We start from the raw sequence: 27,732 nt of genomic DNA, 5'->3' as shown, positions 1-27,732 counted from the left end.
CATCTTCCAAACAAAGGAAACAATGATCTACAAGCCGCATACCCCTTCTTCTTAGGAAATCAATTGTCTGAATTTGCCCACTACACACTGCCCAACTGAAAAAGTAATCGAAGGAGGACAATGAAATTTCCAAACCTCAGCTAAAAGGGTAACCCCTCTAGAAGGCACCAAACGAAAGTAGAAAGATTTTACCGAAAACAACCCAGAGGGGTTCTAAATCCAAATTCTTCTATCAACCCCACTTCTTTTGATATAGCAACCTTCAATCACTTGTAGCAACTGAGTAATTGAATCCAATTCTCTGTCAAAGAAATTCCTCCTAAAGCTTGGCATCCAAATCACCTTATGATTACCCCGCTCAAAGCATTCACTCACAAGAGCTTCCTTATTCAACGCCACCACAAACAGATCAGGGAAGAGAACCCTCAAAGGTTCGGCTGAACACCGAGCATCTATCCAAAATCTAATTCGATCCCTAGAATAAACTTTAAACCGAACACCTTTCTCAAAGACATGACTTAACCTAAGAATGTCACGCCAAACTGTCAATCTTTTCTTATTATAGGTATCATCCGACACCCAATTTCCATGCAAGAAACCATACTTGCTACCAATTACTTTTACCCTCAACGAAGATTGCTCCACCCCAAAATGCCATAGCCACTTACCCAAAAGAGCACGTTTAAACTCTTTCAAACTTTGAATGCTCAAGCTTCCATTTTTAATCGGAATACAAACACTTTCCCACTTCACTAAAGGAATGCCATTCTTATTATCTGAACCTCCCCACAGAAATCTGTGTCGAATCTGTTCAATTCTGAAAACTACATTGACAAGACAATTAAACAAAGACATGAATTACACAGGAATATTAGCCAATACCGCCTTGACCAAAGTCAATCTCCCTCCCTTAGAAACAAGATTCCTTTTCCAAGTTTCCAATCTTCTTTCTATTCTTTCCACAATGGGGACCCATAAAGATTTTCTCGGTCTTCCCACCCACAAAGGAAGACCTAAATAAGAGGAGGGCAGGGACTCCAACTTGCATCCCAAAAATTTTGCAAAACCTATAGCTTCAATTGAGGATAAATTTAAAGCATGTATACTTGATTTTTGAAAATTTGAACATTAACCAGTAATCATCTCATAACATCTTAGGGTTGTCTTCAAGTTCGAAATCTTGTTCGTAACGGGAGCACATAATAGAAGAGTGTCGTCTGTAAATTGAAGTTCCACCCTATCTTTTCCAATGATGAAACCCTCAAACAGCCCCCTACTACTCCCTTTAAGCATCAATCCGCTAAGAGTTTCCGCAATAATAACAAAGAGAAAAGGAGAAAGAGGATCCCCTTGCCTCAATCGCCTAGAAGACTTGAAAAAACCTTTTGGAGACCCATTAACAAGGATGGAAAACCAAACTGAAGAGATACATTTCCTTATCCATCCTTTCCACTGATTACCAAAACCCATTCTCCCAAGAAGGAAATCAAGACACTCCAATCCACTATATTTTATGCTTTCTCCATATCAAGCTTGCACAAGACACCCCAGCACCACTTCTCAATAAGTAATCAATAGCTTCATTCGCTATAAGAGAGCCGTCCAGGATTTGCCTCTTACTAATAAAGGCACTATGACTACCAGAGATAATAGATTGGAGAACCATTTTGAGCCGGTCTGCCAACACTTTAGCTAACAACTTATATAAGCACCCCACCAAACTAATTGGACTAAAATCAGCCACCCTTGAAGCGCCATTGACCTTGGGAATTAATGTTATAAAGGTAGCCATGTGCCCCTATCAAGAGACATACCCTCATAAAACTCCTTGAAGAATCTTAAAATATCATCTTTAACAAAAGACCAGCAAGCTTGGAAGAAGGCTAAACAAAAGCCGTCTGGACCATGAGCCTTATCTTTAGCCAAAGAGAATAATCCTTTCTCAGTTTTCTTCTCAAAAGGACTTTCCAATTTTTAGTTTTCTTCCAAATTCAAGCTGTTGAAATCCATCCCTTATGGAATAGGATGAGAAATACCTTCTGAGGCATATAAAGAAGAATAAAATTCGACAATTGCAATAGAGTTATCTTCCTTACTAGTCACCAAGAGACCATTCACATTGAGAGATTCGATTCTATTCCTCCTTCTAGCACTCGCCATCGCATGAAAATAACCTGTATTCTTATCTCCTTCCTCCAACCACTTCACAATTGACTTTTGGCGCCATGTAATCTCTTCATGAAGAAGCAGACCTTTGTGTTCTTGTTTTACTTTTCCCAACTCCTCCCAATCCTCCTCTGAACTCAAACCACACTCCTCCAAGGCTATCAATTCCAATAGCCGATTTTCCAACCAGAACTTTCAACCATAAGACTGAAGCTTTTGGTCCTTAGACCATTCTTTTAACTTTTTATTGACATACCTAAGCTTGTGACCTATCAACACATCGGCAGGACCCTCCACTTGAGAAGAAGCCCACCAGCTTCCTAATCTATCCTCCATATGAGGACAACTAAGCCAGACAATTTCAAATCTGAGAGGAGGACGACCCCAAGAATCTAATCTCGGGTCAAGAAGAAAGGGACAATGATCCGATATCGAGTGCACCAGAGCTTTATGAAAGATTTCAGGAACCAGGTCCAACCACCCAGAACAAACAAGAAATCGATCAAGCCGACTTCGACTTTGATCCCTAGACCAAGTAAAAGAAGCACCAAATAAGGGAAGATCTACTAATTCAAATTTGGCTATGAAATCAACAAAGGCCTTCATGTTTGAATTTGATCTCAGGCAGCCCAATCTCTCTCCCACTTCTTTAACTTCGTTAAAATCTCCCCAATACACCATGGAAAAGAGCAAGAGGCCCTAACCTTATCCATTTCCTCCCAAAATAACCCTTTCTCCACTTTAAGAACCGGACCATAGACACCAGAAAACAACCACATAGAATTATCTACCACCTTTCTTAAAGCCACAGAAAGTGAGAATCTACCTCGCCATTCCTTCTACTTGCTCCAGCTATTCTCATTCCAGGCTACTACTATACCCCCTGAAGCACCAGTGGATCCCACAAAAGAAAAATCCCATTCCGCTTGAACCTCCAGACTTTTTGATATCATTCCTATTTATAGATTCCATTTTTGTTTCTTGTAGACAGATACGATCAGGCTTCATCTTTTTCACCAACTCCTTAACTTGAATTCTTTTCTCCTGATGTCTCAGGTCATTGACATTCCAAGAGATTATCTTCATAATTAAACGATATTTGCAGTAATCCTTTTCTTTCTACCACTAAGTTTAGTCCCAAAAGCCCCTGATCCTCCGAGTCCCTTAACTCAGTTGACTTGATTTCAGCTAAGTACTCATACTCAGGCCCAGCATACACCAACCCCAATTCCTTGCTAACTCCCAAAGTATGCTTCGCAAAGATGTCAGTGGAATCCTTATGAGAAACCTCCCAAGGACCACTTCCAACAGAGCAAACTGGTTCTTCCAAACTTGAATTCTTCAAATCCTCTAAAGAGGCAGAGGAGACAAAGCCCTTTACAGACAAGGAGTCTTCAAAAACTTGGGAAACAACATGTTTCTGCTTTCTGAAATAGCTACTAAAGAATCTCTTCAAAGGACGAAACCCATCCATCCCCTCCTCTACAACAACAGGCAAAATCTTAAAATGATACTTCCCCGCAGCATAATCAATTGGGACCTTAAAAGAACTAAAATTCCCCGGGACGATTTTATCTAGATTAACAAAAGCAGAAACCATTTTTGGGCCCCCAGCCATCAAATCCACCCAAAGAACATCACGCACCTTTGAGGAAACCCCCCTCGAGTCGGATAGGAAGCAGATACGAAGGAACATCTGGTTAACCTGCACACGTCCACAGCCACATGGACCAACTACCACTACTCCTTCCCTGGATAGGCACCTATCATCATTATTCATAACCTTCTCAGCTGAATCATCCACTTCCTCTACCGAATCAAAATCCAGTTGAGATGCCGCTTCATGCAGGACCAACCGTGAGGGATGAGACTTCGTGCTACAATCTTTGGTCAGAGAACCTACGTTGAGGATTTCCTCCAAAGGTGAGAACGAAGAGCAAATTGGACTCACCGTAAAACCTTCCCCGACTTCCATAAAAGTGCGACAGGTATCAGGAGAAATAAAAGATTGATTTTCGCCCAGAGGACATTCGGGGGATTCCACTAAAGCCCAACACTTATAAAGACCACCGGTCCCTTCGCTAATGGGCTGGGACCCAAAACCACCAGCTCCTTCGAAATTGGCCAAGGCCCGAGGCCCACCGCATGCCACAGGAGACAAGTGGGACAAGTCTCTATCACACATTCACACCTATCCGCACCTAGCACGACATTAGAAGAAGGCCTCGGGGAAATCACAACCAAAATGTCATTAATACTATTAATTGAGACAGAGGGGTCCATCACCACAGCAGAAGGGAGATTAACACCACACAGGCTTCGCCACCTATAAGCCACAGGGGTAAAATCTCTTTGAATTTCAAGAATTCCACCTTCGGAAGAATATCTATCGTGCGCCGCATGCAGCGCAAGACAGCAGAAATCACTATCTTGCGCCCCCACCATCGTCTCTCCCAAAATCGGACCAGATAACTCCTCTTCCTCCTCCGCCACTTCTGGGATCTCTTCACCAGCCAAAACCTAGCCTCTGGGGGCAGTTCCTTCAGAAGAAGACTCACTCTCGGAATCCTCCTCCCTTCCGGAGGTAGAAGAACCACTCACGGATCTGGGATCGCATCTTTTCTCTTCCTTCTTCGCCAGAACCCATCTAATAGCACCATCTAAAGATACTTGAATGGATATTTCCTTTCCACCTTCTCCGGCTGAAGAGATCAGCACCCTAGCACAAGAATACCCTTTACCCGCTTGCCAAGAGGGATCAATCTCTACCACTTTTCCTATCTCCCCCCCAATTCTTCTAAAATTATTCTCACACCATGCCTCCGGGGGCACTCCCGCTATGCTCCACCATTGAAAGCTTCCTTCCTTAGAAAATTTAGAGTCTGACAAGCACAGATCTACAAAGGGAGAATTTATAGCAGATTTCCAGGATGGCATAAGGTGAAGTCTATTAATACGCACTGGTGGAATGATTAGAACCTCCAGCATAGATATTTTGAAGACTATCACGTCACACAAAACAACACTTTTTCGACACAGCCACCTCTCAAAAGCCCTCAGATATCCCGACCACCCAGGTTTAATGCTTCCTCAAATGCCCAAATCTGCATTGCTAATAGATTTAACAGGCACCACCTCTAAATTAAAAGCTACTCCTTCCGATGTTGCAGGATTTTCCACACCAGCTTTCGAATTTAAATGGATCTTCATCAAAGAATTAGGGATCTGCTTGCTTACAAAACCCTGATGAGGTAAGTTAAAATCCAAGCTCGACCAGGTCTTATTACACTTCCAACAGACCGATCTTTTCTGAAATTTTTTAAAGCCACGTCTGCAACACCTCCAATCTCCGAAGGCCCCATTCCACACTTCCAACAGACCGATCTTTTCTGAAATTTTTTAAAGCCACGTCTGCAACACCTCCAATCTCCGAAGGCCCCATTCCTCCGCTTCTGAGACATTCGATCCACTCTGGAAGTCCTCTTACTCTTCGCAATGAACCATCGGTTCTCAGAAATAACAGCCTTACCTCTAGATTCTCCGCCAAATAAAGCTCGACCACCATTAGATCCGTCTTCAGGTCCGCCAAGCGGAACCAAGTTAGCTCCTGACGCTTCTCCATTTACCACCTTCAACCAGTCACCTGAAACTATATTATCACTTAAGATCTGTTAGAATAAGCTTATGTAGCCTAAGGGCATTATCACTACGGTATCTTGTAGATATAGCTCGAACCATTCTGTATCAGATGCATGTTCCCAAATCTTTTTGGGCTGACGCTATGCTTACAACCTGCTTTCTGGCTAATCGTCTACCATCTTCAGTTCTTAGCAATCTGTCCCCTTTTTCGGTGTTACACCCTTCTGGGGATCCGTTTCCGTTACCTCCCAAGGTGTTTGGGTGTGTTTGCTTTGTTCAGAATCTCACCCCAGAACTTGATAAATTGGCCCCAAGGGCAATCAAGTGTGTTTTCCTGGGTTATTAACGAACCCAGAAGGGTTACTGATGCTACAGTCCTCAGCTTCGCTGCAAATTTATTAGTGCTGATGTCTCCTTTTTTGAGGATACTCCCTACTTTCCTGCTTCCTCTTCTTTACCGGAATCTCCTCCTCCGTTGCCATTGCCGGTTCCGGTTCCCAGTTTGCCACCACATCCGGTTCTAAGTTTGCCACAAGATCCGGTTCAGCGTGCCTTCCAGGTATATACTCGCAAGCGTTTTACTACTTCATTTGAGCCTTCATGCCCTGCCATCTCTTCTCAGCAAGCAGGTCATTTACCCTCATCCTCTGATGATGCAGCTCAGGTTGTTGAATCTCTTGATGCCCCCATTGCGAGCTGTACTCGTTCTCGTACCACTCATCACCCTATTTCTGATGCGGTAACTTATGCTCGGTTATCTCCTTCGTATACCGCATTTATATCATCTTTGTCATCGATTTCTATTCCTCGCTCTGCTCGAGAAGCTATGCTTGATTCGGGATGGCGAGCAGCTATGGAGGCTGAGATGGATGCTTTGGCCAAAAACCAAACATGGCAGTTAGCTTCCCTTCCTCCTGGTGCTCAGGTAGTCGGATGTAAGTGGGTGTTCACCGTCAAATACCTACCTAATGGCTCTGTTGAAAGGTTAAAAGCCCGTCTTGTTGCAAAGGGCTTTACTCAGAGTTATGGGATTGATTATGTTGAGACATTCTCTCCAGTGGCAAAGATTCCATCCATCCGTGTATTGGTTTCTTTGGCCGTGAATCAGTCTTGGCCACTATATCGGTTGGATATCAAGAATGCGTTCCTCCATAGTGATTTGTAGGAGGAGTTGTGTATGGAGCAACCACCAGGGTTTGTTGCTCAGGGGGAGTTGCAGCATACCGTCTGTAAGCTTAGAAAGGCGATTTATGGTCTTAAACAGTCCCCACGTGCTTGGTTTGGGAGATTCAGTGAGGCCATCCTACGATTTGGTATGAAACAATATGTTGTAGACCATTCTGTGTTCAACTCTCGAAGCAAGGATGGTTTGATTCTCCTGGTTGTATATGTTGATGACATTGTTATTACAGGAAATGACAAAGCAGGAATACAACGCCTCAAAGATTTCCTTCAGAATGAATTCAGCACAAAAGACCTTGGTGTTCTGAGATACTTCTTAGGCATTGAATTGGCACATTCACAAAGGGGGCTATCTTTATACCAAAGGAAGTATGCTCTTGATATTTTGGAAGAAACAGGTCTTCTGGGGGAAAAACCTGCACAAACTCCTATGAATCCGAATGTCAAGCTTTCACCTGATCAGGGGGAGCCACTAGAAGATCCTGGTCGATACAAACGGGTAGTAGGACGGTTGATCTATCTCACAGTCACTCGTCCGGACATTGCATATGTTGTTGGTGTAGTTAGCCAGTATATGAGTGCGCCTTGGGCATCACATTGGTCAGCTGTGATTCAGGTAGTGAAGTATCTGAAGAAAGCTTCCGGGAAAGGTCTTCTCTTCAGGAAGCCTAACCATTTGAGAATTGAGGGATACTCTGATACAGACTGAGCCGGATCTCCTGCTGACCGGCGATCTACTAATGGCTATTGTACCTTCATAGGTGGAAATCTAGTATCTTGGAAGAGTAAGAAGCAGGACATTGTGTCACGATCCAGTGCGGAAGCAGAATAGAGGGCTATGGCTTACACAAGCTGTGAATTAATTTGGCTACGGTCGTTTATGTCAGAGATTGGATTCTCATACTCCTCACCTGCGTCCCTCTACTGTGACAACAAGTCAACCATTCACATAGCTATGAATCCGGTATTTCACAAACGAACTAAGCATATAGAAGTGGATTGTCACTTTATTCGTCACAGGATTCAGACAGGCCAAATTCAAACTGAGTTCACTCGAACGAATGATCAAATTGCCGACATGTTTACCAAGCCGTTGAATGGAGTTCGATTGAGTGATTTATGTAACAAGCTGGGCTTGTACGACATTCATACTCCAGCTTGACGGGGAGTGTTAGAATAAGGTTATGTAGCCTAAGGGCATTGTAGTCTTTTCATATATTCTTTTCATAATAAATATGTATGTGTGTTAGGGCAACTAGGCTAACACACAACATTTCATTCTCAAATCTCTTTGTTAACAAGATCCTTCCAGCCAAAACACCCCCATTCCCTAGAGGAACCAGATTAACACCAGAAGCTACTCTAGCAACACCCCTCACTTCCCCATCAAGAAACGATCCACCATTACCCGCACCTAGAACCGATCCAGCATCCGCAAAACAGCGCTGCATATTCACCCCCACAGAATTCCGCGCTTAGACAATTTTTTGGATATTGGGAGAATTTCCACCTCTTAGCATCTTACCCATCTACCATTTGGCTTTAATCCTAGTAGAAAACACCCTTCAACTTCTGGAATTGATATTGGAACCCTTCTTGTTGCAACCACACTGAAATTCAGCTCCAAGGGAAGAAGACCTACACAGGGATTACGTTTCTGCATGCAAGGCCGCTCAAATCATTTCCCAGTATACAATGGTGCTATTTTCTTCACTTAGTACATGCGACAAGTAAAACTTGCATTGAAACCAATTGATGCTTTGGTGTGAGTATAGGCATTTAATCCATAGTGTGGAAGGGACAATATTAGGAGCCATGTAGAAGTATCATAAGCTTTTTTTTGTTGAAAGGCAAGATTTTATATATAAATGTAGAGAAAAATTGCGATCACGGGTACAAAGGAGAAAAAAGAAACCATACAAGAAAAAGAAGACATTTGGATAAGACCATGACTTAAATACTTTCAAGGAGGCCAAAAGTCATAAACCACAAGGCTAGCTTTCAAGACGCCTTCCTTTGCCAGTTGGTCCGCTTCCCTACTAGCTGACTTTTTCAATACGAGAATAAGAGATGCCCCCCCCCCCCCCCCCCCCCCCCCCCCCTCCTCTCTCTCTCTCTCTCTCACACACACACACACACACCTTGTCTTGAATTTCAACTAACCAGTGGGGGAGACGCTATATTGAGAAGATTGGGGTCAATTAGCCGGATCCCCTGAAGTACTGCCCTCACCTCCGCTTCATTATAATCCACAATGCCTATTGGTCATGGGAAGGCCCATAGGGTGTTACCACCACCATCTCTAAGAATCCCACAGACCCGGATTGCCCAAGCTGGAACCATAATAAGTTTGTTGCTATTCTCATATATTTCAATGTTACTTGCCTAATATATCTTATGTAGTGAGTTTGGTTTTTCAGTTCCTGAATGCTCCTTGGGTTCTCATCTTGAAGTAGTTTATGGAAATTTAAGGCATCTCAAGTCCTTTCTTGGACAAGTATTCTTATATTCTAAGCATCGACATTTGGAAGTAGAAGCATATTGCGAGTTTGTGATTCAAATGAGACAGGTTCTTTGACTGATACAAATCCACATCATGATATTACACAATTGTTGGAGGAAATATTACAGCTTGGAAGAGTTAGAAACGGGAAGTTGTTCAAGTTTGTTTTCAAACTGATTGCATCATGCGGCATGCAAACTGGTTTGGCTAAGAAAGAGCTTGCAATCTTATTGAGACTTTCAATTGAGTCTTTAGTGATAATCAAGTGGCAATTCCCATTGCCTCTAATATAGTGTTTTACAAGGTGACTTAGTGATTTTGACTGGCAATGTGTTAAGGAGATCAGTATGCCGTATATGATGTCTAAAACTAGCTTGTTGACATTCTCACGAAGGCAAGAGATAAAAGAAAGTTGTATGGGCTTATTTCCAGATTGGGATATCTACCCCTAACTTAAGGTGGGTGTTGAGAAGTGACATATCCTTTATAGAGGGATGTTAATCATGTCTGCCATAGATGCATATATGGGTTAAATGTGGATAGGAGGAGGATTAGAGTGAAGTGAGTTGACTAGTTTCTTTGTCTTATGGTTCTTCAATTTTTTTTTTCTATTTCTCTCATTCCATGTCAGGTTCCTCAAATTTGTTATTTCTCCATCTCTCCTACCATTACTTCTACAAATCAATGCCCTTCAAAGAAGATATTGGAGATAGGCTGGTGAGTTTATAGAAAAAGGAACAAATGGGTTATTGATGCCATCTATGTGATGAAAATTCCAGGCTGGTGTTAATGTGTTATTTTGTTTGATGGAAATTTATGACGATTTTAACCATTCTTTCTGAGTTTGAGTCAGTGTTGAGTGGGTCTATCTTAAAAAATGTCAATGGTGATTTGTAGCTTGTTTTTTCCTTCTTTTACTTGGATATCTCTTTGGACTTTGGAGAAGCATGTTGTCATTCAAACTGGGTGTCTGAATTTAACTTGGCATTTAAGAAGTTTAAAAGTCCAGAACTTTTTGTTGTTGAGTTAGCTTCTTAAAAATAAAATTAAAACCTATTTTCTATCAAAGTGTGATTAGGATAGAAAATAGAAGGTATCTCATTGCTGTTACAATTATTACTAAGGAAATGATATCAGCACAACCATGTTTTAATAATTTTACAAACTCGGTGCACAAACTCAACTGTCAAAGGTTATTAGGGATCTGAAAAGCTCTGACAAGCCAAATAAAAAAGAAAAGACAAACTGAGTTGTGCAATTATTAAAACATGGTTGTGCTGATATCATTTCCCAAATATTATTCATTATGGGGTCGTTTGTATACGCGGATTTAGAATCTTGGATTTCATCAAACTCATGAATGGGAGTCAAGAGAAAAATGAGACCAGCCGTCGTTTTCTAATTTCTCGCTCTTCTTTCCGACCGCAAGAGAGCAGGAGATCATCCCATGTTCAGGTTTTAGAAATCTCAGGGTGGGTGAGAGATTTCTAAAACCTAGATTTCTTACTTAAAATCCAGGAAACGCTGTCAGGACAGCATACAACAGCTTGATTATGAATCCTCTTTTACACTGTTTTCAAACTAAAACCTGGATTGTAAAATCTGCGTATCGAAACGACCCCTATTTGTTATGGGAAATTCCAGATTTGGGCACAGTATGTACAACTCTAGATTTGGGCTATTTCGCATGTCATTTTCTTTGAAAAATTAAAATAATCAACTTATGCTCTATTTTCTCCAATCTTGGTTTGTTAAGTTACTTTTGGGGATCGAAAATTCATGTTATTGATTTGTTTTCATTTCTTCATAACAAATTCGAAATGGTAATGATTAGACAAATCAACATGTTTAAGAGCCTTTGATAAACCCTTCGATAAATGGGTGCTATGTTAAAAGTTTAGAGCTCAATCTAATGGTCCTTTTGTCCTTTTAGAATAAAAGGGCTCTTTTAGTTTTGTCTATTATAAGTATAGTCACAAATATCTCCGATACTTTTGAAAAGTCTACTGTTATTGACGCAGCCATGTTTCGACAATGAGATGAACTTTCCATAGTTTGAAAAGTCTACTGTTATTGATGCAGCCATGTTTCGACAATGAGATGAACTTTCCATAGTTTATATGCTTTAACCAGCTATCAAAGAATATTATAATTCCCGAAATGCTCTCAGTAGCCTTTTGGCGCGGTTAAATCATATAAAACACAGTGACTTCGTCTGATTATCAAAACATGGTTGCATCAATATCAGTAGCCTATTGAAAATATCGTAATATTTTGCAATATTTTAACAAAACGATTTTTTTTCCCTAAAATTAAGAAAAATCGTTGAGATATCTTCATATTTTATTTTGGCTCTGATTTTGGCACTATCCTGGTTCAATAATTGCACAAACCCACTTTGTCTTTTATTATTTAACCAGATGTCAAAAGTTATTAGATTTCCCTAAAGGATCTCAAAAGTGAATTAAACAAGGAAAGAAAATATGAGTTTGTGCAAGTATCAAAACAGGGTACTGCCAATATCAGTAGCCTTTATTTTTTGTACCAAAAAAATTTCTTGATATTATTTGTTGTTCTAATTTTCTTCTTAAATTTTATATTTTGTATTTTCTTTCTTTTTCCATTTTTTTCCCGGTATAAACCCAAAATTAGCCAAAAAAAATTTAAACGATCCCAAATATTACCATTCAAAAAAAAAAAAAAAAAAAACCTATCCCAAGATATACACCCTTCTCAGGAAATTCCTGAGACTAATATGTGTGACTATGATTATGATTTTCAAGTTAATGAAAACATATTAGGTGCAGATTAGAATCACTATGTATACTTTCTCCTATAAGTAATTCCCATTGTTTTTTACCTTCTTTTTATTTTAATATTATGTCAGTTCTCTGTTTAAGGGTTATTACAAATCCTTAATCACCTTGAGAGGGTATGTTTTAAGGTGCTGATTGATGGGAGAAGTTTAGGAGATGCCATATGGCCATATGGCTGACCTCAACATTATATAATTTCTCGTCCTTGTTTGAGTTTTGCTCTGCCAACATCATACAAGCTGAAGATTTCAATGATTTGGGTCACTTGAAATATTTTAGTCGAAATTGAAGTAGATTGGTCAATAGTATGCTTTTCCTCATTTTTTGAGTCATTTTTTAGGAGTGGAATTCCATAATCTTCAGATAAAAAGCATAGAAAAAGTTATTACCACAATCATCATTAAGGCCTGGGCTTCAAAAGCAGATCCTTATTATGATATTTCTCTTAGTTTTCAATATCTAAGTCGGCTAGTGCATATATTTGCTTGCCTCAGGATGGCCTGCCACACATAGCACCAAGTATAAGACGTAATGTTAAACTTTTATGTTATAATTTTTTATAAGCAACAAAATAGTATTGCCATTAAAAAAAAGCAACAAAATAGTATACTGAATTACTCTCTAAAGTCTAGGTTTTTACAGAAAACTCTTTTACCTCATGTTCTTATTGTTTCCAATGATTTCTTTAATTTGAAGATTCCCACCTAACCAGAAGCTTCCGGTAGCTATGGTAAAAATAAAAGCATAGAAATCGTGAAATCGTGATTACCAAAATCGTTGTTGAGTCCTTTGAGCATGCTTCGATGGCAGATCTTTCTGATGATATTTCTCTTAGTTTTGTTATCTAATCTAAATCATGGATATGTCCCAAACTTTTTGCATGCCTCAGAATTTGTTATTACAACTTGACACTTGTTATTATTCCAACAAAATGATATTGTAAAATCCTCCTTAAAATCTGAGTTTTATTTTCCAAGAAACTCTTTTAGAACGTGTTATTGTTTCCAGTGATTTCTTTACTCGGCATTGTCTGCTTCTTGAAGACATCATGAAGTGTTTTTGTATATATTGGCCAAATATTTTCTTCTCAATCTAGAATAAAATCGAAAGCTTTCCATTCTTGCTGTGAAACTTCATTTTTTTCAGAAGAACAGGTCACCAATAGTTATTTTTATTCATTTGCACTTCTCATTATCCAATAAAAACCTACTGACCATACTTAACTTAGCCATGGCACTCATTTTTGCTGAAACTTGTTAGTAATCAAAATCACCTAGACAATTATCAGGCCAGCTGTTTTAATTTCACAATAATATTGATATTATTACCTATTTAATTTCTTAAACATACCATTTATATTATTATTTCTTTTTTTTTGGGCATCCTGATGTGTTAAATTTATTTTATAATTTTTTGTTGTACAGGTTATTCTCCAATCTGAGACAATTCAGGAGTTGACAAAAGCTTCTCAGGCATTGGCTACGTTGCAAGAAGAAGCATCAGAGTTACGTAAACTTGCAGATACTCAAAAAAGTGAAAATGTAACTGCTCTTTCTTTGTTATCTTAGCATAGTTACTGTTTCCATGCTAGGCTATATAACAAGATTTGTTACTCTTGCTTTCTGCATGCATAACAATTTACATCTGCATTGGTAGATTTTGTACATAAATTATAGTATTTTGCCAATTAATTTAAATGGTTGTCAGGCTGCTTATGATAGAAAATGTCCGTTAGAGTAGCTAGTGGTGAGTCTTATTTTTTTATTTATTCAATAAAAAGGCATCCTTCTCATATTCATTAAAAAGGCATATTAAATCTGTTGATGGGGAGACCTTACGTCCCCCCCCCCGCCACCAACATTCTATAAACTATAATGAGTATCTTTTTTTTTTTTTTGAATGAGTATATATTGTCTTATCTTCAGAAAATTCAAAGTGAGCTAAATATATAGATGCAAAAAGTTAATCAAATGGTAGTAAGCAAATTAGTCATCTACCTATTTTTTTTTTCATGATTATTCTTATTCTCTAGTTTAGTCAATTATATATTCAACAAAAATCCTAATGGATCTATGGCTCTTGCCTAATACCGACATTTTGGGCCCCACTGTGTGATGCAGACGTGATCAGGCCCATTGCGTTGAACCAAGCTTGATCAGATGATACTAGCCCATTATCCATGAAACATCATTTGAGGGTTCTGTCAAGAAAAAGCTAAACCTTTTGATGTTTACGGTCCTTTATCTTAAGGGTGTGATGCCTGTTTGACATGGACCAGGACCCGTAGTCTTGGTCTATTTAATATAAAATGTGTCATGCAAGTCTAAAGTACTTCATGTGAATTCATCTGATTTAACTGTCCAATTGTTGCAAGATGTTTCTCAACAAGTATATAGCTGCCATAATAAGCCATTGAAGATTAATCATATGTGAATAGAATGACTTTCTTTCCTAATACTGACTTTCTGGGCCACACGTAGTGAGTGATGCAGACATGATCAAGCCCATTGTCGTTGACCCCCATTGATCAGTTGATATTAGCCCGTTATCCATGAAGCCTTGTTTTAGGGTTCTGTCAAGAAAAGCTAAACCTTTTGATGTTTGCAATCCTTTCTCGTAGGGGTGCGATGCCTGTTTGACATGGACCAAGACACATGATCTTTATCTATTTAATATTAAATGTGTTATGCAAGTCTAATTTACTTCATGTGAATGCATGGGATTAAATTCTAACGATTCATTTGATTTAACTGTCTGGTTGTTGTAAGATGTTTCTCAACTAATATATAGCTCTGCCATAATCAACTCAACTCAACTCAACAAAGCCTTTGTCCCAAACTAGTTGGGGTTGGCTAAATGAATCCTTTAGAAAAAATTTATGAAGAAGGTGAAAGGAATCTACCCGGCTCTAATCCTGGCTCTAGTTGGGTTCTTCTACGTGGATCATTTTCTTCCATTCTATCCTATCCAAGGTCATGTTCTCTGTTATGTTCCTAGCTATCAAGTCTTACCTCACTATTTCTACCCAAGTTGTTTTCGGTCTGCCCCTACCTCTTTTTACTCTATCAATTTGGCACGAGTCGCCTCTTCTCACTGGAGCATCCAAAGGCCTACGTTGGATATGTCCAAACCATCTTAAGTGGTGCTCTCTCATCTTCTCCTCAACTGATGCCACCCCCACCTTTTTGCAAATGTTTTCATTTTTAATTCTATCTAACCTTGTGTGGTCGCACATCCATCTAAGCATTTGCATCTCCGCTACACTCATCTTATGCACATGCTGCTTCTTGGTGGCACAACATTCTGAGCCGTACAGTATGGCTGGCCTCACAGCTGTCTTATAAAACTTTCCCTTCAACTTGGTAGGGATTTTACGGTCACACAGAACTCCTAAGGCAAGTTTCCACTTTAACCAACCTGCTCTTATTCTATGGCTAACATTCTCTTCAATCTCTCCTTATGTAGAATTGAACCAAGATAGTGAAAGATATCCCTCTTAGGCACCTCCTGTCCAGTCCAGCCATATTTACTACATCCTCGTTCTGCCCCCTTACATTACTAAGTTGCACTCCATATACTCTGTCTTAGTCCGACTCAGTCTAAAACCTTTGGATTCCAAAGTAGTTCTCCATAACTCTAACGTAGCATTTACTCCTATTTTGGTTTCATCGATCAATACTATGTCATCTGCAAATAACATACACCACGGCACCTCATCCTGGATACCCTCCGTAAGCTCATCGATAACTAGCGTAAAATGACAAGGGCTTAGAGCTGATCCTTGGTGCAGTCCTATTGTAATTGGAAACTCATTAGACTTGCCACCCGTGGTTCTGACACTCATTACTGCTCTATCGTACAATCCTTAATCTCATCAACATATTTAATATGCACTTTTTTCCTTTTAAGAACCCACCATATAACACTCCTGGGAACTCTTATCATGCGCTTTCTCCGAATCAATGAAAACCATATGAAGGTCCTTTTTATTTTCTCTAAATCTATCCATTAACTGCCTAATCAAGAAGATAACTTCCATAGTCGATCGTCCGGGCATGAAGCCAAATTGATTCTCTGACACCTTAATCTCTTTTCTAAGTCTATGCTCAATTACCCTCTCCCAAAGCTTCATGGTGTGACTCATTAGCTTAATTCCCTAGTAATTGGTGCAACTTTGAATATCCCCTTTTTCTTATGAATAGGTACTAATGTACTCTTCCTCCACTTATCAGGCATCTTCTTAGTTTACAAAATATTGGTAAATAATCTAGTTAACCATTCCAAACCCACATCACCCAAGCATGTCCAACTCTCAATAGGAATATCATCAGGCCCCCTACCACCTAATTTCGTATTTTCCGTAGCTAGTCTTACCTCTGATGTTTGGATTCAACGAACAAACCTTCGGTTTGTATCATCAAAAGCGTTATCAAGTTCTCCCAAATTCGCTACAGGTTCTCTATTAAACAACTTATCAAAGTAGCTTCTCCACCTCTCTTTAACTCGTTTTCTTTTACTAACGATCTTTGATTCTCGTCTTTGATGCATTTTATATGATTCAAGTCCCTGCTCTTCCTTTCTCTCATCTTAGCAAGCTTGTAGACATCTTTTATGCATTTTATATAGCTGCCCTAATAAGCCATTGAATAATAGTCACAACACGTGAATATAATGGCATCACCAATGTTCTCATGAGTTGCTAGTAGGAGATTTTTTCATGTTAGTTGACATTCCTTTATATATGATTGACTCGACTACAGCCACATAAATGCTCACACCAATGTATGAAACTCAATTTGTTGATCATTGATTCACTTAAGGTTTTTTTTTTAAATGATGAGAAGTTAAAATAAATTTCATTCACCTGAATTAATCGGGTTTTAGTGCTTTCTTATGAATACAACACTTTCAACTCATCCACGTTAGTTAAAAACTAGCAAGGTTAATGATTGACTTTCCTATTTGAGACTATCTTGTGTTGGCCAAGTTGTTGACCATGTATGAGCTTTTAATGGTTCATACATAGGTCTATGGTTGTTGTTTTTTTTTAAATGGTAGCAATTTCATTAAAGAAGGGGAAAGACCGAGAAAGTCCAGCCCACAGAGATACAAAAGAAAAAGTGACTAGATACAATAACACAAAAAACAAAGGGCCCTCTCAAGGGGGTTAAAAGTTAAAACTCTATATCCTGCTTGTGAACGCTGGCCCTAGCAAGTCTATCGGCAACCCCATTCGCAGAACGTTTCACATGCATGAAAGAAACAGAGACGCCTTCAGATTTATCTTTGATCTCATAAAAAAAGTGAGCAAGTCTACACGGAGGAACTAAGGAGCCTTTAAGCCATTTGGTAACATTCAGCGAGTCTCCCTCCACTATTAAATGAGCCAAACTATGACTCCAAATGCATCATACCTTGGAAACAGCCCTCACCTCTGCTTCACTGGCATCTGCTTCCCCAATGGGCCCTGAGAAAGCCCAAATAACTTCCCCTGCTGCGCCCCTAAGAACCCCCCAATACCGGCCACCCTGGATTACCAAAGCTAGAACCATCAAAGTTCAGCTTAATCATGCCATTAGGGGGAGGCTGCCATTGTTGTACAATTGATGGACGACCTTCCTTGCTATTACATAAACTAGTGTGCCGCCCGTGCGATGCACGGGGTGCTAAAGATAATTTATATGAACCACGGGAAAAAATATGATACAATCTCATAATGAGTAAACTTCCTTAATCATTTTGGAAAGAGTGAGAGAGATGGCGGCCTCGAGATATTAGGTTTGAAGAGAAAAATCACAAAAATCACAAACAATCGCATGGAAAAAGAAAACTTGAACCGATTCCGTATTCAATTTTTATTTAGAGGGACATTCAATTTATGATTATATCCCTCTAAATTAACCATAATTATATCATTTCCCTCTAAATTGTGGAAAGAAAAAAAATCTCAAGAAAATATTTTCCATCCGAAATGGTTCTCTTACAATAAGATGGATGAAATGAAAATTTATGGATAAGTTGAATCCCCAAAATGCTTCAGGGAAATTAATTTCATGAAAATGAGGCTTACACAATTTAATAAGATAAAATTGTCCGCCGAGATGATTTTTTTATCAAAACAATTAGAACTCTCTCTATCTCAAAAGAAATGGAAATCGGATTGCCGATTTAAACTTACTACCATAGGACAATACTTGCAGCCTAAAATGTAAGATGAGTATAAAGATGCCATTTGTTTTGGGACCTTTTTAGATCAACATGGGCCGAATTCCTTTTATTTCCCAACCTTTTATCTTTTTGCAGAAATCAAGGGCTAAGATAATTTAATTTGCGAGTTTTTTTTTTGGTCAGCGAGATCAAATAGGTGAGAAAGGCCTAAAAGGGGCTCATAAAAGTGTCAAAACACTGCATCTACTCCTTACAAGCTCATAACAGAAGAGGAAACTCTGAATTCTCATGAAATTGATAAGGATAGAAACAGTAAAAGTGTGACTAAGATGGGTCTCCTAGTAACAGCGTCTATATCACATATATTATCTGCACATATGAAAATGAAACTCTGTCTTTGCACCCTTTTTAATTTCCCAAACTAAAGGGAAATGATACAATGAGAAGCTCTTACCTGCCTACAATCTGAGGTTAGCTTGGGTATGTTCACTATGGCTCCAAAATCCTTTATATAGATATCAAAGTTCCAAGTAATAAAGGTTTGATAGAAGTCCCCTCTCTTCCCTAAAAAAGAAATGCAGCGACTATAATTAACGAATATTGAATACATTTCCATCCTTACTCTCGGGGAAAAAAGGGGAAAAAACTGGAAAGACTCTTAGAGAACTTGGAAAAAATACAAATAATAGAATGGAAATTGCAGAGAGGGTGAGAAGTAGGATGACATAATGAGAAAAAAGTAAAACATGTACGGTGTTTATAACATAATTTAGTGATGGGCTTTCCAGGCAGATGGAAAATGAAATTCGAGAAATAAAACATGTACAAAGAAGTAAATTCGCTTACCTTCGGTGATTGCCTTATGTAGGAGATTCCATAGTTGTTAAGTGTTTTCTCTGAACCCTAGAAATGAGAGAGAGAGAGAGAGAGAGAGAGAGAGAGAGAGAGAGAGAGAGAGAGAGGGTAGAAGAGATAGAGATAGGAAGAAAGGAGAGAGGGAGCTGGGGAAAGACGGGTGAGATTTACGTTTTAGGGTTTCAAAAAGGGAGAAGATGAAGATGAAGATGGCCGAAGGTTCCATAATAACCTCTGCCACTACTGTGGTCGTCGAGCTTCCCTTTCTAAGAAACTTGCATGGAGAGTAATAAGCCAGTCTCCTCTGGTTGGCTTTATTTGAGGGGGTTGAGAATCAAAGGGTCAGAGAGACACAAAAGTTAGGGGGTTAAAGAATGTAAGCGTTACGAAGGGGAATCGTATCCTGGAGATGGAAACGAATATGGTAGCGTTTCCTATTCTATTCAAACTCTACTAATTATGAGCGATTTATTGCTAAAATAAAGGTTTAATTAAGGAATTAAAGGAGTAATAAAATCCAAACAGAAACATCATGAAATTTTGCCAAGCTGATTTTTCGCCTAATTATTCGACTTATGACCGATTTAGAAGAATGGTAAATCGAATCCTTTTTCAATTTTTTTAATATACGATTATAAAAAAATTGATGCCACCTAGGATATTAACCGGATGGGGAGGCTGTCCACGTCAACGTGAACAGTGAAACCCTGATCCTGCTATATTATAATAGATTCTCCAACCCTCCCATAGCTCAAAGGCCGAGAGAAACTGAAATAATGGAATAGATTTAACCCAAGCAATAGTAAGGGCAATAGCTTTAACAAAAAGAAAATAGGTAGACTTAGCTACTCCTTCAAATACCCCGTCATTTCTTTCTTTCCATAATTCTCATATGGTGACCTTTCAAAAAATAATACCCATATGGTGGCCAGCATAGAAAGCGACCAAAACACCCTTCCTTTTTTCCTCCAAGGGACCAAAGATCACCCTCCAAGTAGGTCTCTAATGTTTGAGGGGAAGACCCAATCAATCCCAAATCTAGACAAAATACCACCCCACACCTCTCTAGCAAACCTGCAATGGATAAAAATATGATCCACTGATTCGCCCGCCTCGATACACATAGCACAATGATTCACAATTAGTATTCTATGGGTCCTTAGAAAGTCCACCGCTTGAATCCGTCCATGAAGCGCCGCCCTACCAAAAGTGCACAACCTTGGAGGAGCTTGGATTTTCCTTACTCTTGCTTCAATTGGAAATACAGAACAAGGAACCAGAATATTGTAGAAGGATTTGACAGTAAAAAGCCCAGTAGATTCTTAGATCCATATTCTCTTGTCATACCCAGATAAGCTGATATACGAACCTTCTAGCATTTGAAGAAGTCTGTCAACCGACTGTAGTTCTCCATCAAAGAAATTTCTCCTAAAAAGAGGCTTCCAGATCACCATACCTTCAACTCTCTCGAAGCATTCTTTGACCATAGTGACCTTATTTGAAGCTACAAGGAATAAATCGGGGAACATCTCTTTCAAAGGAACTGTGGAACACCAACACATTTCCCAGAAGCTAATCTTATCTCCGTAGTACACTCTGTATCTGATACCTTGACTGAAGCTGAATTTCAAACGCATTATGTCTCGCCAAACTATAACCCCAGATTTTCTATATAAGTCAGAAGGAGTGCAATGTCCTGCCTAGAACCATACTTTCCATCACTTTCGCCCATAACTGTGACTGCTCCTCACCAAATCTCCATAACCACTTCCCAGTAGAGAATGATTACCTTGCTTTATCTTTCTAATCCCCAAACCCCCCCCCCCCCCCCCCCATTAAGCGGTTTGCCGACATCTTCCTAACTTACCAACGCTAAACCCCTCTTCTCACCCGACCCCTCCCCATCGGAATCTTCTTTGAATCTGCTCAATTCGCTCAACTGACGAAGGGCACATGAACAAGGATAAATGATAGATGGAAATTTTTGCCAAAAACGGCCTTTATAAGCGTTATTCTGCCACCTTTTGATACCAAATTCCTTTTCCATGTATCTAACCTCCTCTCTATTCACTCCACAATGGGATCCCAGACAACTTTTTTTGGTCTTCCCACCCCCAACGGAAGTCCAAGATATGTTGTGGGGAGGTTTTCCAAGGGACAACCCATTAGATTGGCTAATCTAACCACCTCTGCGACATCAATGTTTAAAGAAAATAACCTGGATTTCGAGAAATTGGATCGTTGACCTGTAAGGATTTCATAGCACCTGAGGATTGCTTTGAGATTCACGATCTTGAGAGTATGGGGGAGCAAAACAATAATGTATCATTCTCGAACTGCAAATGAGACACTTTTACTCCATCATGGCCATTATTAAAACCATCCACCAACCCTTTTGATCAACCCTTCTCCATGAGAAGACTTAGCATCTCAGCCACTATAACAAATAGAAAAGGAGATAACAGATCACCCTGTCTCAGACCCCTTGTAGACATTAAAAACCTTTTGGGGATCCATTAATTAGAATAGAAAACCATGTCGAAGATACACAACATCTCATCCATCGTCGCCATCGTTGGCCAAAACGCATCTTTCCCATCATATGATCCAACCATTGTCATTCTACTCTGTCATACGTTTTTTCCATGTCTAACTTGCTAACTATACCCCCAATCCAGGTTTTAGGTATCAAATCCACAACTTCATTTCCTACAAGAGAGCAATCTAGAATCTGCCTCTGACTAACAAAAGCACTTTGATTTGCAGAAATAATGAAAGGGTGGACCACTTTCAATTGTGCCGCTAAAACTTGCGCTAAAACTATGTATAGGCACTAGGGGTGCAACTTGGGTCGGACTCAACCCGAACCCGACGGGTTCAACCCGATTTTGGCTCGGGTTGGGTTGGCATTTTCTCGGGTTGGGTTGGGTTGGGTTAGGGTTGGAAAAAGCCAACCCGATTTAAATTCGGGTTGGGTTAGGGTTGAGGCCTTGGCGACTCGAACCCGACCTCCATCTTCTAATTTTATCATGATTTTCTGAGGATTATGTTTTTCTTTCTTGTATTTTTCTATTTGGCCGTAGATGAACCCGATCCCAACCCGACCCGATTTGAAGGCGGGTTGGGTTAGGGTTGACCACCATCAACCCGAGGCTCGGGTTGGGTCGGGTTAGGGTTGAGGGATTGCTATCTCGGGTTGGGTTAGGGTTGGCCTCAACCCGACCCAACCCAACCCAACCCGAGTTGCACCCCTAATAGGCACCCCACCAAACTTATGGGCCTGAAGTCTGAAACCTTAGTTGACCATAAACAATATACACTTCAGCATAAGGATTGATTTGAACATGGGGATGGGGAAATGGTTCTCAAGATGTAATTTAGAATGAAAGATAAGATTGCCTTTCCCAGTTGAGTGCAGTTATGGCAATGGAAAGCTTGTTCTTGCCATGTCTACTTATGTTCTAACCAATGTACTGTAATAACAAATGGGGAGATTTGTCATGCGCTGTATGAGACTTGAGGAGAAGACACTCTGAATGATGTAAATGGGCATCCTTTTTTTTTTCCCATTTTCATGCATTTCCATCTTCTTCCCATGTGCTCAGGACGATCTTTATGGAGTTGTTGAACTGATAGACGAAAACTTCGGGATCCACCAAAAGTAGAGAGCTTTCTAGAGAATTGAGCAGTCACAAGAATCGCAATGTATCTTTACACGCACTACTATTCATTAATCTTTTCGAAAGTACATCAACACTTTATATTTATAGGTCCAAAACACCTTAAGCACTACCTTAATCCTAACCATTGTTATAGGTTCAATTTTGACTCTTAGATTAATCCAAATAAATCTTGTAATATTCTAGAGCACTCAATAAAATATAATGTGCATTAGTAGCCGTTATAGAAAATATACCATTTTATTGTAATGAAACTGCCCAATTTAGAAAGATTTCAAGTTCTAATATGCATAACTATTGAAGTTCTGTTTTCTCAAAACACGCCTAACTTCAGATTTTCTCATAATTTTTTTTTTTGAAATGGTAACAAACATTTACTCATAAAATAAATGCAAATAACTAGAAATCATTAATAACAATACTGATGGTTGCACCATTAAAAAAAACTGATGTCCCGCAGATTTTTATGACAAATGAATACCTATAAGGTCTGTTGTTGACACGGTGAGTGATGTTTTTGTCAAATTCGGTGTACTTGGATTAACTTTGGCCGCTATTGATGCTAGAGTAGTAATAATAGTGATGGCCAAGCGAGTACTCGATCGTGTTGTGCCAAGTCAACTAGGATTTGCTTTGGCCCCATCCGCGTTATGAAATAATATTTGTCGGGTCACCGGTTTTTTCTCTTCGTGTAGGTTGACGCATATGAGATTGCTGATTCCCTTGCTAAAGAAGAGGCTTGTAAAGACTCATATTGATAGGGTAATCTGTGGCCTTTATATAATGTTTTCTTTTCGTTTTTAGTACTGTTGGGAAAATCCGCCACGTGAAACAATCCGATCATGCGCAAATTAAACGGAAAACTAAAATACACAAACAAGCCACAGGATGAACACCAAGATTTTATGTGGTTCGGCCAAGCCTAAGTCCACGGGCAAGAAACATGATCTTCCACTATGAGAAAACAAAATACATGGATTACAATGAATTAAACCAAACCCATAAACCCGCAACCCTTTCCTTGCTTCTCTCAACCGAAGATCATATAAGATAAAACCCGAAAGAAAACCCAAGAGGAACCTGAGAAGAAACTCAAGAAAAACCCTTTTCTTCTTTCTCCTGTCTTTCTCTCTCCTTCTCTCTATTTTTCTCTCTCCCCTCTTGAGGCAGCCGACACACCCCAAGCGTCTCTTGCCGTTCTTCTCTTGCCTCTCACTTGCCGCAACTCTTTTCCCGCAAGACTTTTGAGACTTTATATTTAGGCTATTTCCAAATACCTAAAATATCTTGTTTCTATTTTTCCTTCCCACTATTCCTTCGGAAATAATCAACTTTCCAACCATCTCCACCTTGGCTTGTTTCCCAGCCACCTAAAGATTTTCCGTTGATTTCACCACCGGTCCGCTATCGCTACAAACCACCATTGGCCTTCAAAAGTACCAGCTACACACCCTCGAATCATCGGTTCTGACGTCTCCCAATTCGATCAACACGACCATTGCACATATGTAGTTGTCAACCCGTTGACTCACCCAGTCAACCTTAGAGAGGGATCTTGATCCATCCTCCCCAACGCAGGTATTGTCATCATCTCTCCATCTTCTGCTACCTGGAAAACAGTCTTTGCACCAACTGCGAAAAAGACCGTAAGTGCACACACACACACAAGTGCCCTGTTTCGAACTAGCCATCGAGATCTTAGGAACACCAGTCACCATGTTCCTAACTAGACGATATAATTCGCCACACTTCTTTCCCTTTATTAGAACCATAACGGGAAGATCTGGGGCGTGGTAACTCCCGGGAAGATCTTGGTAACCCCGGTGTGCTTTCGAGGACGATGGAATTCCCTCGGAGAAGATCTTATAGTTCCCATGTTAGGCAATCCTTGGAGGGGCGAGATTGTCCATGTTGCTTCCGCGCGGAAGGGGAGATTGTTGGGAGTTCCACGCAAAAGCAATAGGTCCCACATCGGATTTGTGAAATGGATGTGGATGGGTTATATGGGAAGATCTTGCGGGAAAAGAGTTGCGGCAAGTGAGAGGCAAGAGTGGAACGACAAGAGAAGTTTGGGGTGTGTCGGCTGCCTCAAGAGGTGAGAAAGAAAAATAGAGAGGAGAAAGAAGGGGCTTTCTTGGGTTTCTTCTCGGGTTATCTCTTGTATGATCTTGGCTTGAAAGAAGCAAGGATAGGGTTGCAGGTCTGTGGGTTTGGTTTAATCCATTGTAATCCGTGTATTTTGTTTTCTCATAGTAGAAGATCATGTTTCTTGCCCGTAGACGTAGGCTTGGCCGAACCACGTAAAATCTTGGTGTTCTTCTTATGGCTTATTTGTGTGTTTTAATTTTTCATTTAATTTGTGCCCGATCGGATTGTTTCGCCCGACAGATTTTCTCAACAAGTGGTATCAGAGCTGTGGTTGGAGCGATCGTCGAGGCCGGGTAGAGTGATCGTGGGTGTTGTGGTTGGATCGCGATTAGAGCTGTTTTTGGGAGTAAAAAGATTGTCCAAGAAAGATTCTTGTTCAAGGTGGAGCGCTACACCAAGAAATGTGGAGTAATCTAACATGGCGGTAAAATCAAGTTATACCCAGTTCAACATCGACAAATTTGACAGAAAAGGCAGTTTCACCCAATGGCAGATGAGGGTGAAGGACATCTTAGTTCAGCAGGAGCTTGCTAAGGCTTTGAAAGGAAAGGATGGCAAGCCTGAGAAGATGACAAATGCCGAGTCGGAAGACATAGAGTCGAAGGCGGTCAGCACAATTCGTCTATGTCTTGCAGATAGCGTTATGCTTAACATTATGGAAGAAGAAGATGCGCCTAAATTATGGGAGAAGTTGGAAAAGATTTACATGTCAAAAAGCTTGCCCAACCGGTTGTATCTGAAGCGGTAATTGTACGGGCTGAAGCTGCAGGAAGGCGAGAATCTTCTGGAACACATTACGGTGTTCAATGGGCTTTTGGATCAGCTCCACAAGGTTGACGAAAAGTTGAAGGAAGAAGACAAGACTCTTTTGCTTCTTACTTCACTTCCTGATTTGTATGACGACTTGGTGATGACTTTATTGTATGGTAAAGATACCATAAAATTGGAGGAAGTCACAACGTCGCTCTTATCGAATGAGATGCGGAAGAAACCTGTTCTTGGTAGAAGTGAAGAGCATGGGTTGGTTGTTCATGGTGGGAATCAAAGAGGAAGGTCGTTTGATATGGGATCAGGAAAAATCAGGTCAAGATCCATGGTCGGCGGAAAGGACGTGCAATGTTACCATTGCAATGAATATGGTCACATCTAGCGGGATTGTCCAAAGCGAGCTGACCAGGTGGAGAATGGTGCTATGATACTGTGGTTGCGGTAATGGATGAACAGAACGAAGCGGTTGGAGATGTTCTCACAGTCTCCACAGGTAATCACACTTCTCCCATGATGAGTGGATTTTAGATTCAGGGTGCTCTGTTCATATATGCTATAAGAGGGAGTATTTTGATTCGTTCTAGGAGACAAGGGCGGGTGTAGTGTCCTTGGGTGACGGGTCTACTTGTGACGTCGCAAGAGTTGGGACGGTGAGGATCAAGATGTTCGATGGAGTAGTTCGTACTTTGGTTTGTGTGCATCTGTCCCAAAGATGCGAAGGAATCTAGTATCTCTTGGCCTGTTGGACTCTAGGGGTTGCAGGATTTCAGCTGCAGGTGGAGCCATGAAAATCACACGCGGCTGTATGGCTTGCTTGTGCTTAATTTCACTTTTCTTTTCGCACGATCAGATTGATTTGACTTCTGACCATAATTTCATTGAGGTAGATGTGAGTTATCTTATTAGGTTGTGGGCCATCAACCAGACAACCATTGTGAGGTGATATTCGAGTTGGTAAAAAATTATGGTGGTTGAAATTCCTAGAAGTCTTAACTCTAGGACGTTTGGGAAGTTAATGCCCAGTTTATGGTCTCTGATAGAAAGAATGGGCATTTTTCTTGGAAGCTAACAAATATTTAGCATGTTATGTAGAGTTAATTTTGGTCGTTTTAGTTGCCCAGATGAAACTTTTGATCATGAAACCAGTGGTTATTGGATTTCTCTTTAATGCTCATTATTTCTTTGTTTTTACTATTTAGTACCTCTTAGATCGGACTTTATTGAAACCGCTGGTTATTGGCTATCTCTTAAACCTTTGCTGTCAATTAACATGATGGGTCAACTTCGTATTTGAAACCTGATTTATTGATTAGTTTTGGAATGCGCGTATTATTTTTGGCTAGTATTGTACCATGTCTATGTGGGTCAATAGGTTATTTATACTGAATCTAGCACTACAATTCTTGTGATTTAGTGTTTTCAAATCTGGTTTCTTTTATGTGATGCTTTACCTTTGAGCTTTCTGCAGGATATATTGAAGTCAACGTGGGAAACAGAGAAGTCCATGTTGCAGGAATCAAAGAATGAAGCTGAGAGAAAGTACAATGAAATCAATGAACAGGTGATAATTCTATTTGACATGCTCGTGCAGTACTTGTTATTATCTATTAAGATATCTAATTGGATGAGAATGTGGTATGTGAAACACAAAGTCATTGACGTCAAAGAACTGGCTCTTCATGTTTAATGGAAGATACATAATTACCCTTTTGTTATATTTTCATTTCCCAAAGACGTTGATGGGTTTATTAGCTTGCGACTCCTTTATCTCTCCAGTTTCAGATTGTTATTCTGTAGGGTACATGTA

At 39.9% G+C, this 27,732-nt stretch overlaps 1 protein-coding gene across 1 annotated transcript in view; it reads left to right on the top strand.

The window, feature by feature from the left end:
- NUA (nuclear pore anchor) overlaps window positions 1–27,732 on the top strand; it is a 129,880-nt gene that overhangs the window by 68,401 nt on the left and 33,747 nt on the right. Inside the window, exons 32-33 of the mRNA XM_077376677.1 lie at window positions 13,731–13,847; window positions 27,394–27,486. Coding sequence (XP_077232792.1) covers window positions 13,731–13,847; window positions 27,394–27,486 — 210 coding nt within the window. The remainder of the gene's footprint in view (window positions 1–13,730; window positions 13,848–27,393; window positions 27,487–27,732) is intronic.

This window comes from Tasmannia lanceolata, unplaced genomic scaffold, assembly GCF_043159265.1.
Source record: "Tasmannia lanceolata isolate RefF3 unplaced genomic scaffold, GAP_Taslan_0.1 ptg000002l, whole genome shotgun sequence".
Taxonomy (NCBI): domain Eukaryota; kingdom Viridiplantae; phylum Streptophyta; class Magnoliopsida; order Canellales; family Winteraceae; genus Tasmannia; species Tasmannia lanceolata.
Note: the sequence above shows the minus strand (reverse complement) of the source record. Positions and strands in the feature narration are given on the sequence as shown.